This window comes from Vidua macroura, chromosome 5, assembly GCF_024509145.1.
Source record: "Vidua macroura isolate BioBank_ID:100142 chromosome 5, ASM2450914v1, whole genome shotgun sequence".
NCBI classification, from domain to species: Eukaryota; Metazoa; Chordata; class Aves; order Passeriformes; family Viduidae; genus Vidua; species Vidua macroura.
The window spans coordinates 40775260-40787881 of record NC_071575.1 but is presented as its reverse complement, the minus strand read 5'-3'; the positions used below and the strand labels follow the sequence as shown (position 1 = coordinate 40787881).

The 12622-nt window shown below is 37.9% G+C and overlaps 1 protein-coding gene across 3 annotated transcripts in view; it reads left to right on the top strand.

Moving 5' to 3' along the window:
- TBC1D30 (TBC1 domain family member 30) overlaps positions 1-12028 on the top strand; it is a 52978-nt gene extending 40950 nt beyond the window's left edge. For 2 of the 3 annotated variants that reach the window (XM_053978386.1, XM_053978387.1), the window contains 5 exons: positions 267-372; positions 5648-5760; positions 5930-6069; positions 7625-7831; positions 9421-12028. In XM_053978386.1, coding sequence (XP_053834361.1) covers positions 267-372; positions 5648-5760; positions 5930-6069; positions 7625-7831; positions 9421-10202 — 1348 coding nt within the window. In that variant the 3' untranslated portion in view covers positions 10203-12028. Of the gene's footprint in view, positions 1-266; positions 373-5647; positions 5761-5929; positions 6070-7624; positions 7832-8050; positions 8108-9420 lie in introns of all 3 variants that reach the window. The other variant, XM_053978385.1, reaches the window with a different exon arrangement.
- Positions 12029-12622: the final 594 nt, after the last annotated feature.

The window sequence follows — 12622 nt, the reverse complement described above, 5'->3', positions numbered from 1 at the left end:
AGTCTCTCTGGAGATACAAGAATCTGTTATCATGAGGAGTCAGGACAGTAAACTGTAGTCAGTGCATCTTTTTACTGCTGCAGCTTTTCCAATGTTGTGTGCATAGTTTTATTATTTGGAAGTCTAGACAGAACTGCAAATAAACCTAAAAGTTAAGCTGTCTAACAGAAATGCGTATTTGATGATGACAAGAAAATCAGTTTTGTTTTGAATTTGTAGAATCATATGTAAAAGTAAAATAAAAATCAACATGTATTTTGATGTAGGCAAATTGAGTGTTGTGAAACTGCAGATGAGTTTTACAGTACTATGGGCAAGCTGACCCAGGAGATGCTTGAAGACAGTCTGATTGACAGCAATGAACTTATGCAGGTGAGTAATTGTGACATAATTATTTTTTGTGTTTTCTGTGTTGATTTCTTCAGGTCTTCATTTCTAACAAATTACATTTTTCTTCAGATACTGCAGAAACCTAAATTCTCCCAAGAATAAAAGTTTCAGATAATGCTAGCATGAGCTGGCATTGACATGAGCTAGCATGTCAATGAAACAAGTAGATGACCTGCGGTTACTTCTAGAATCTTATTTTTATATGAAATGTGGAGAACCACTAGGCGTCATTTAATAAAAATTGATTCTATGTTGACAGTTGAGTCTTTTGGGATATAATGCTCAATTGCATTTACACAAGTAAGATATCGAATCTTTAGTAGTCACCATTTTTAGGGTGTTCTTTTGCCTTATTTTTATGTTTTGGTCAGTTTTTTATTACACTGTGTCCTTTCCATTCTGTGGACACTGTGGGAAATAAGACTTTATGAAGTGAGAAGTGTAGAAAAAGTCCTTCATGATTTTAAAAAAAACAAAACAGCATGAGCAGTCAGTAGTGTACTGTAAACAAAGACATTTGTAGATAATTGCAGTGCCTGAATTATTAAAGTATATGTCATTGTATGAGAATAAAGACCCACATTGTTCTGCAGAAGGAAAGGGCCTTTAGTATAGCAGATAAATTTATTTATTTACAGTTACACTTATTCTTGTGATATTTTTAAGGTGTTGTCGATTTAGATGCTTTCTAAGGACTTTGTGCTACAGTTCTGGAACTTTCCTGTTGATGAGTTAGAGCATACTGATTAAATGATTGCAAGTACAGAGAACATAATTCACCTGAAACTTTATACCTGACTTAGGGGAAGGGAAAAAGTCAGTCTGTGAAGCTACAAAAGTTTAGTAACAGTTGTTAGCAGGTGACCTCTATTACCTATTGTTGAAAGACTGTGTTAAAATACACTATTTTCAATTTTATTATTTTGGTCATTGTTATTTTTGTCATTTGTTATTACTATGAGGAAACCCTAGGAATGGCAGAAGTGAGTTCTGTGGCTTGGTTTTGCTTCAAAAATGCAAATGCAGCTGGTCAGAGGTACTCACATGCTTTTTAAAAAAGTGTTAAGGTTCCTCACAAGACAGTTCAGATAGTGAGGATGTGTGACACAAGTTGACATCTCATTGTGTTTCAGTTCCTGGTCTCCAGTGTGGTACAAAACCAAGATGTGGCATTTATGAGATAATAAGAATAATTTTGGGAAAGCTGGGGTGGTCTTTTGTGAGTCTGTGTATTTCTTTCTTTGCTGCTGTGTGTAATAAAAGTTAAGGCATGGATAATTTGCTGGTTGGAGAGATGGAAGGATTTTTTTTTTAACTCTTGCAATTACAAATACTAGCAAATCAGCAATCTTTTTGTGCTTCAGCAAAAAATGAGTATTTGGCACAATACATACGTGTGTTCATAATGTATGTGTGTATTTTATGGCACTGACAGGAGTGTTAAGGTAGGATGGCATTGCCATTGATATGGAGAATGTGGCAGGTTTAAGTTCTGTGTATGGAGGAGCAGTGTATCTGGTTTATATGTGTCCTCTCAGTTGAAGAAACCACAATATAGTTTGCATAGCTTTCATCAAGTCAAAGGCAGACACTGCCAGTGTAGCCATCTCTGAGGTCTCCACTCTTTACTCTAAGTGGAAAGAATAAGGAACTACAAGAGTTTACCATCAGGGCATATAAGTGCTACCATGTATCTGGCTGGAGAAAAAAATTAATATGAACCATTGCATTAATGAAAAGATCCAGGCTGCTTGAACATGCTGCTTTTAAAACTGCTTTAAGCTTTTTCAGAGGAGTTATCCAGAGATGCTTTATTTTCAATTTCTTTTTTCTTTTCCCCTAATAAAAATCAGAATGATGAATTTACATCTAATACTTTTTACAAGATGGCTCAAGGACTGGTATCCTACTGTGGGGAAAGGATTATAATATCCCACTCTGCCTTCCCTACGCATTTCAGTGGAACTTACTGCTGGCAATCACCTCACTTCTCTTTAGGCTTGCATAACACTTATATTTGCATCTAAACTGTTGTCCAGGCTCACTTAAGCCAGAGTAACAGGCACTTCTCAACCACTGGAAAACAAATTGTGCTCTAAGAGCCTTGTTTCTTTTAGGAGTTAGAGGAGGGAGGTACAAGTGATCCTTCAAGGGAAGTGTTGACAGAGCAGATGTCTAAAGAAGAACAGGGGACTCATGTCCTCATCCTTTCCACCAGCATGTATAGTTGCTGCAGTTTTATTGTTCTCATGCAGACAGTACCTATAGTTAGGATGGGAGCCTTAAAGCTGTTGCAGATCTGCCCCTTGTGTGGCAAAAGTTCTTAATGTTTTACTGAGGAGAGCATGAAGACATTGGAGGAGCAAGCCAGCCTACAGTTTCTTCCTTTTTCAGATTGAACAGTTTGGGTGAATAAAGGGTAAGTGCTGTACACATCAGATTCTAGACTGGGTATGTATTGGTTCCAATATGGAGACAGAAGGCTGTACATCAGGTGTCTGCAGATATTCTAAACAGAGTGTGCTAGACTGAGTCTGTGCTTCCATGCCTTGTCAGAAAGTGAGCATTTTTATAAGCAGCTAAACTAATTCAGTTTGTCCCCTCAGGAACATTACAGCACAGAGGAGATGAGAAGCCAACTGGAGGAGAGGCATCCCTTTGTATTTACTAGAACAGACGGGAACAGGGATTAATACTTCTGCGGTACTCTAGTATTTTGGAATATCTGCCTAGGCAGTTACCCTGATTTGATGGTATTCACTGTTAACTTTTTACTTGAGTAGCACTTTGTCTGTTTTCTTTTGGGTTTGTTTTTGCTTTTGGTTTTTGTTTTGCTTAGTCAAACTGAAAAGAAAGAAGGTCCTTAAACCAGTGAGGGGCAGCTATGGAGAAAAGTATGTTTGTAAGTTGTCTGCAAAATGGCTTACCCTGTTTAGAAGCCACAGCCCATCACCTCCCATATGGTGTTCTGCTGAGGGTGTAGACAGCTTTGCATTTTTAGAGTAAGGCAAAGGATTGTCAAATGATTTAAAGTGAGAATAGAGAGGTTTTGTTCTTGTCTCTTTTCTTGTTCCCAGGATGTGTCCCTTATGTAAATAAGATGCTAAGTTTGGCTGCATCATGCTTTTGTGTGTAGGCTATTTCCATCTGGGACAGTTCCCCAGAATTAACCAAATGGCATCCAAGGCTGTGTAATGACTAGAAAAAGAATGCTTTGACTCTGAATTGTCGCTGGGAGGATATCAGAGGTGTTGGCTGGCAATATTTTTTTTTAATTTCCAGTGGAACTGGCACTGGCATAAAATTTGTTTTGTGGGTCTCTCAGCCAGGTGGTAAGCAAGGCCTGCAGTTATAACCTGATAACAATAGTTAAGCTAAAAATATGTATGCTAAATGAAAGAACTTGTAGAAGATGTGGAAGAGACACAGACTGGAGACTGGCAAAAGCTAAAAGCATAATCTGAAACAGTAGGTGCAAGGAGCAAATGGAAGAATTGGAGTCAACTGTTTCACTTAAAGGGTAACTAGCATATGGAACAAGTTACCTGAGAAGGACATTGACATAAAGCATAGAAATAAATTCCAGATAAACCTCTGGAGAGAGTTGAAACATACAGAAAAAAATAAAACCTAGCAGGAAAGTATGGTGGAGATCAAACAAGCAGGCAGACATGTTGGGCTGGAGGTCTTCCTCAAGATCATAAAATTCCTTTGTCTGGTAGACCGATGGGAAATCACTGTTCAGGCCCTAGAGAATATTTATCTTTCACAGTAGCATTGTAGTTTAATGGAGTGGCAAAACTTCAGTTCATGCTATGGATTTTTGAAGGCATCTTCCTTTCCTTAGACACTGTGCATGGCTTGAACTGTAAAAGCATTCTCATACAGAAGCTTGTGAGGTGCACTATTGCCCTGTCTCTGATTCAGACAGGACGGTCCTTCCTGCTCCTCAGTGCTTACGTCATTGCCGTTAACAAAATTTTTTCCCTCCTTAAGTCAGGAAATGTCTAGTACTGAATTCATGTTTGCAATTTTCCTTAGTGTACTTAGCATAGACGAGGCATAGTTCAAGAATGGATTATGTAGAAACTGTTCAGAATTTTCTTTCATTTTAACTGGGGTCATTTATCTTCAGATGAAAATGTCACTGACTTAATAGCACAGGAAAAAAAATATAAGTGAAGATTTACAGTCATAGCTAATGAGAAAATTTTATGTTGCTCTCTTTCAAAAGATACTTAATTTTCAGGATGTGCAAAAATTTTAATATTTCAGAAAAATTATGGGAAATTGTATTTTGGGGTTTTTTTTTTTCCTCTCACATTGAGACTCAGAATGAATTATTTGGCAGTTATTTGAAAGTTCTGACTAATGGACAAAAGCAGGGGAAAAAAGGCAACTAAAGTATGTAGGAGCAAATCAGCAGTGATATTGCAATGAATATGATGTATCTTTATGCCAGGTTGGCTGGTGACTTACAGCAAAAATAATGCTGAAAGGAAATGCATTTGCAACTACGTATCTTTTTAAACTCTGAGTATTGATGTAAATAAAATCTACTAGCATTTTGATGACCTTGTTTTAGAAAAAAACAAATTACCCCACCAAATCCCAACTTTAGCCTCAAAGCCAACCAGCAATCAAAACTAGAAACTGAGGGAAGAAAACTTGGATATGTTGGATCCTTCCTCTTTAGTGATGATTTTTTTAGTGCTGGTGTAATTTCCTTCACACGAGCTCTTGAGCTTCTCAGGTAAAATAATGAATCAGCTAACAGTCTATATCAATGAGGATCTGCCCCTTCCTGTCTATGCTAGTGCTAATACTTTGTTGAATACTTGAACAAAAACTTAGGTCTCCTGGAAAGATCCTCAATGATGCATCCTAATGATGCATTCATGTAAGTGAAATCATAATTGGAGGAGGATTTCTGGTGTGCTGGCAAGAAGAGGTTGACAATAATTATGAAATTAGTATAGGAGTTGTAAAGGATCCTACAGCTCATGTTATCAGTTCCTTGTTTGTTTGTTTTTCTTAATGGACCTGTGTATCATTATAGTGAGTCAGTCTTTATTTTTCTTACAGGAAATACTGACTGAATCATAAAACTAGACCATTTTCTTACAGCATGTGAATGTGCAAGAATGTACAGCCTTTAATCCTGCAAGACTGTGGAAGTATGTTCATGGAAAAATCTTTTGTGACGGTTAATTAAAGGAAAAGTTTTAAAAGTTGCTCTTTCTTTTCCCCCCCCTAGACTGTTTACACCATGGCTCAGTTTCCTTTCCCACAACTGGCAGAATTGAGGGAGAAATACACATACAATATTACTCCTTTCCCTGCAGCAGTAAAATCAACTTCATTTTCAGGGTAAGTTTGAAATGCACTGCTTGTGGTGTATAGAGTTATTGTTTACTCTCTGCAGATGAAAAGGCAGGTGGATCCTTCCTTCTATGCATCTAAAAAAGATTAAAATGCTTGGTAATGTTCACATTTAAGAATGTATCCTCCTTACTTGTCTTATGTTCTCTTTTGACAGCAGGTTAGGCAGAACCAGAGACAGTGATGAAGAGAATGACTTAGATGATGAAGACTCAATTGCTAATGCAATTGGTTGTCTTGGACCATTAAGTGGGTTTTTGGCACCAGAGCTCCAAAAATACCAAAAACAAATGAAAGGTAATGAGTTCTTTATTTTTAGAAAACACAGTTAAATCTATATGACTTGGCAGAAATTATCTGCAGCTCTGTCTGTGAAAGCTGCTATGGAAAGTGTGTTTTCTGTGCACACAGAGGTTACAGCAGGTACCAAATTATTTGCTCTGTGCTCCACGAAGATGTTGTCAAAGCCAGGTTGGAAGGCTGTAGGTGTACAGTAAATGATGGTGTGAGTTAAGGATTTGGCTACAGTAATGGTAACAAAACAACCCCACAGTGTTGCCCACACACAAAAAAGAAGCACATGTGAAAAAAATTCCACCCTAAATCCATGCATATTTCTGAGACAGCTGTTAGGTAGTCAGCATTTTCTGAAGGGTATACCTTTAATAAATTATCTTGATCTTTATTAACATATGCATGGCTAATACTGGAACCAATCAGGAGTGAGTGAATTCTGCAGGTGATTTCACTGCTGTTTTGGTCAAACCTTCAGATTGTTGTATGTTTTGGATTTATTCAAAATGTCACCATTTTTCAATGAAATCCTTCTGACAGAAATAAAATTTCTTGACAGAATTGTATGAACACCAGTGCAAAGTCTCCATAAGCAATACAAAATGCTGATCCATACATGTACTGGATCAACAGTCATTTCACAGTATCTTGGGAGAGGCCATTTTTATTTATCCTCACCTTACCCTCAAAAAACCCCAGACTGATGTAACAAGATGCTGTTCACACTTCATCATTCTTGTGGCTTGGTTTTGCTGAGACATGTAAGCTGCAATTTTCCTCTTGATTGCTGTGATGTTTTGTTTTTCCCTTCCTGGGGGACTGTCTACCTGCTGCTTCAAGCTAGCACTTAGTCAGAACATCAAACTGCTGTTGCAAACTAAGCCAAAGACAAATAAACATTCCTTGAAAAAGAATTATCCTCCTGACCCTGTAGTGCCAGGTTGGTGCATCAGAAACAGCTGTGAAAATAAACTGCCCTGCTGCTAATGCTCTGCAGCTGTTGATCAGAGACCCTCTCAAGTTGTCTGATGCTCAGCTGCTTTGTGCCTATCCCTTTTGTTGCTACTAGCAGTTTTCTTCCTGTGGTATTCTGTTTCTTGATGCTTCTTGCTGGTAGCACGAGGTTGGTTGTTTAATCTCATGCCTGCTTGACTGTAATGTATTTTGTAACTTGCATTTTTGGCCTCTATGACAACCAACTATCTTTAATAATCTGTTACTGAATTACTTCGGTGGTGGCTTGATGTACTTTTGGATATTTGAAGAACTATGCTTATATCTTTTTACTGCCATATTAATTGACTTTTGTAGTTTCTAACCTCCCCTCAAACCCCTGCTATTCTTAAGCAGTAGTGCTATTTATAATACTTCTTATTGTAAATAGCACAGCTTAGTTAAATATGCATATTATAATAAATTTTTAATTGAAAACTACAGTTAAATAAGATGGTAGGAATCAGACACAGACTTCCTTTGGAAATAATCTACAGAAGTACAGATACATTTCTTGAATATGCCAATTTACTTCTCACCTCCGCTTTATTCCCTCCTTCTACAGATCAGAATGAAGAACAAAGTCTTGGTTCCAGTAACATTGCAGAATTAAGTCCAGGAGCAATAGATTCTTGCAGAAGTGACTATCACACTGCTTTTAACAGCATGATGATGGAGCGTATGACCACTGATATTAATGCACTGAAAAAACAATATTCCAGGATAAAGAAGAAGCAGCAACAGCAAGTTCACCATGTGTATATCAGAGCAGGTAACACATCAAAACGTGCTTCATTTCCTGATTTATTGCAAACTAACTTCGTCAGGCAAATGACCTTCTTTTACATTTAACCAAATAGATAAAATGGAAAGACTGATGATACAACATTATAGTAAATGATGACATTAATGATACAATATTAGTAGTAAAGTGGGTATTGCTTCATGAAGACAGAAAACAAGAAGGTGATATTTTTTCTTCTTTTGCCAGGATCTGAAGATGATGACCCTGGGGTTTTCTTAGGTCCCAGGGACCCACTAAACAATGGTATTTAAAAGTGGCTTTGCTATCTGGGTGCATTGTGTTGATCTCTGTGATTAAAAAACTTTAAGTCTTTGGCATTCTTGGAACTGACATATTGATGCACTGGAAAAAGTGAATGCAGAGATGAGGATGCTTCAGATCATGTGGCAGGTAGATTCTTAGCTGGTCTGTATTATCCAAACTCCTCTGAATTCATCTGGGCATGGCAAATTATGCAACTGAAGGACCTGGCTTAGAGTTCCATTGTGGCTGGCAGTTTCCTTAACCATAGTGATAGTGTTGTGAGGACTGAGCTGGACGTAAGTACCTTATTTAACAACCCATGTTATGGAGTCTGTCTCCCTAATTGTCAGACTCAGCAGTTCAGCAGCGCAAGATTTGGCATGAAATGCATAGCTGAAGGTTTTACTGGGTGTACAAGCTGAACACAGTCCACCCCACTCATTCCTCCCTGCTTAGGTGTATTTCTAAGTTCACCATTGAACCATGCAAATGGGTCACTGTGGAGAATTATTTCTCTTCTAGATTGTCTAAACCTGTGCTAGCAGGAGCATTGGAATACATGGAGCTGCAATTTTTTATTTACATGGTTTAGAAGGACTTTAAAAAAATATTTGTGAACTGTTTGCTTTGAACGGAGACTGTAGCTGGCAGAAACAGTGCAAACAGTAAAATGTTGATTTCCAAGGATGCCAACCCCTACCTTCCAAACACAAATCTTTCTAATCTTACTAATCATGATACAGGGCTGGGTTTGTAATTTAATCAAACTGTCATCTAATCATTAATTCTGAGTCTACTCCTCTGGCTTAATAAGATGTGGTTTTATGCATTAAAAGTACTTTAGTTCGTTTTCCATTTTCCAATCACACAAGCCTCATGGATAGGCTTGTGTGACTGACCTCATCTGGAGACTGAATTGCCTCTTGCTGTTGGAAGAGAAATGAAGGAGAGGGGAAATATCAGAAGCCAATATTAATGTTAAACTATAGTGCAATTCCAAAAATCAAGAAGCTATTTTTTTTAATGATATATTTTCATTGTATTCCTGGCTTGGGGTTTACCCATAGGTGCAAAGCAGTGAAGGAGGGCAGAAAGTTCTTATATAGAAGGTGCTGCTTTGTGTTCAACTCTAAGACATAAGTGAAATTCAGTGATGATTTTTAAGTTTGGGTTGGTTTTTTTTAAAATACATTCTGTCCTAGAAACCTTTGCCATATCTCAAGAAAGGTATCAAATTTGGTGGTAGATCCTTAGAACATTAATTTGTTTTGTTCTTTAACAATACTGTGTTTCTTTTAAATGCTTTCTTTCAGACAAGGGGCCAGTTACCAGCCTCCTCCCTTCTCAGGTAAACCATTCCCCAGTGATAAACCACCTCCTTTTAGGAAAGAAGATGAAATTGAATAACAAGTCTCTCAAAAATGCTGTTATTCACATTCCAAGCCATGCTACGGGGAAGATGTCTCCCATTCCCCAAGAAGATCTTAAAACAAAACTGAACTCTCCGTGGCGCACTCACATACGAGTTCATCGGAAGAACATTGCTAGGGCTAAAGGCCAGCTGGGCTATGGAGATACTGTAGGATTGATAGATGAGCAGAGTGAGAGCTGTAAAACAAATAGTCCTGGTGCAAAGGAGGAGGCTTCCAAACATTCTGACTTTGGAGAAAGAGAAGAAGGTGGTTTGGGTGACAGGACTACTAGGAAAGCTGACCAGCAGTTATCTGAGGCAGACTCTATGGACAGCGGTACAAACATGTCCATGGTTCAGCTAAAACTGGAAGCACTGGAACTCACCTCAGATACCCAAACCGATGTAGAGCCAACGTCCCATCAGTCCAGCCAGCCATGTTTATCAGAGTCTTCCACTTCATCCAGAGACAGTGGAAACCTGGCTAAATCACCCCAGCCTGGGAACCCAAAGCCACAAGTCTTCAATCCTTTTCCCAGTGTCAAGCCTCTTCGAAAGTCAGCCACAGCCAGGAATTTAGGGCTATATGGCCCCACTGAAAGAACACCAACTGTACACTTCCCACAAATGAGCAGAAGTTTCAATAAATCTGCCAGTGGCAGCAGCGGGACAAGGAAACGATGATGCGCTGGTACTTACTATTTCTGACAGCAACAAAAGAATTTCTATTGCCTTTTTTTTTTTATGCGTGCATGTGTATGTGTGTCCCAAAGCATTTCTAATTGCTACTTAAGTAACCGGGACAAAAGTGGTTACCAGATATATAAATATGTGTCTTTGAAAATTGTACTTCCATGTTGTTATGGGATAGATTAGTGAAGATGTACTCGGGCACCCTCTTGTTTATTCTTATGGTCCTGTGTAAAATAAACATTAATTTGCAATGTGAAGCATACCGTTTCTTAAAGTCTAACTCAGACATTAAATCACCAGCTGCCTTTAACCCCTCAGCCCCCCATGGCTGCCTCCTGTCTAGCTGAGCTCAAAGGACCAATTGTCCAGTGCAGCAGACAGGTGTAACAGTTTTTGTGACTGTTAAGCAGCTTCCCCATCCAACCTCATCATCATACTCTGGGAGTAGCTGAAGAAGCCATGACAAACAGAAGCACAAGCAGCCCTAGCAATCAAAAGTGTCACTTTGTGACATCTGGCTTCAGATATTCTTGAGCAACATTTTGTGCTTCTCTTCCCACAGCAATTCTCTGCTGATACTATTTTTAATATAAACCTAAACATTGAGCATGAGAACAGCAGACATAAGTCCATCCACAGCACAAGTTTGCTCTTTCTCTGTTACATGTGTACATACATACATTTTGGTACTTACTGCTGGAAAGTTGCAGCATTGTAAAATGAGGAATTAGGTACAACTATTTGTATAGTTGTATGATTATTATTCTGACGCATCTTGACTTCAATGGATTTAAAAGCGATTATCTAGATTAGACTTGTAGTTAAATAATATTTGCCAGCTTAGCAGTAGGTAAAATATATGAATGTTCCAAAGTAGTTTAGGGGTTTAAATTCTATAAATAGAGTGATTAGATACTTAGAGTGCCACTTCCCATTAAAAGCCAACATGTGAGCCACTATGTTAGTGGGATGTGCCCCTTGGGCTTCCATGTCTTGGTTCCTCTTTGGTGTGAAAGAAAGTGATAAACTTAGTATTTATTTCCAAATCAAAAAGCAGAGCTGATAAATACCGTAAGAGAAGTATTTATATGTATATAACAGAGGCAGACAGAGAAACTAAACCTAGATCACTCAACTTCAGGATTGCAAAATCAAGTACTCAAACTCCAAGAAATTCAGGTTGCTCTTAAATCATTGCAGCTCTGTCAAATGCAATGTACTGACTTTGACTCATTACCTTGATTCCAAGTTTCCTGTGGCATGAAAGGGCCAATATTTTAAACTGCAGTAATAATGAATCAGCACCATTGTATGTAATATCATACTTGCTTTAAAAAATTCTTTGTTGAATTTGCAAATTAATATATATCATTGTCTATGAATGTATTCCATATTCTATAGTATGTGACACCAGTTTTACTGTATACCATAACTTATAAGCTGTACAATATACTCTGTTCATTGTTGTGGGAACAGTTTTATTTTGCTGTTGTTTCATATAAGTGTATGCATATAAAGTAATATACAACTATGAACACTATAATTATAAAACAGATGTAGGTCAGATCTTGCCCCTGCCTTATTTCCAGGCAATCTTGTCACTAATGATTATTTACAGCACTAAGTAAATTTAAAATAATGTAGAATTTAGTCTCTGATTATGGACTGTATGTGAATTGTTTGTTGCACTGAATTAGAAGAAATGGACTTCTCAAAAATTTTCCTGTGAATCATCCTCCCCAGTTTTTCTTAGCTTCAGTGTATCATGCGACTGTATGCTGAACCCATACAAATAAAAGGACTGTCAGTCTGTAAAACTTGCTAAAATGGCCCAAGTATGTGCATGAATTTTTAACATTTTATGAAGTAAGCAGTGGGAAATCAGTAAATTATGCGTGGATATAGGTCTGGGGAAAGAACAACACATTCTAATGATTCATTAGAATGAATAATAATTTAGAAGTGTGCATTCAGGTCTTGGACTGTTAGGATTGAGGTGAAGGAACCACAGCTGCTCAGTGCATTAGTTTGATGATGCTTGCTGCAGGAAGTTTTCTTAAAGTACTACTTGATGAGAAAATAGAATGTCATGTTAGCTACCTCAAAGGTACACTTCTGTACCTCAAAGGATATTCACTCTCTAACTGAAATGCTGTTGGAATATACAGCAAAAGCAACTTCATTGCTTAGTACTGAGACAGAACATTAAGATGAAGTCCAGAGAACCAGGGAACTCCAGAGAAATTTCACATTATTTTTTCCTTAAAGAATCCCTTGAGCAAATGAGGTCTAGTGATGAAGCAAGTTGTGCTTGGAAGAGTGGCATTGCAGCACTGAGGGTGCTGGGAAGTATGATGGTGGGAATCTGCTCCATAAACATTTTGTTCTCCTTGAGACTTCTTGTTCTAATG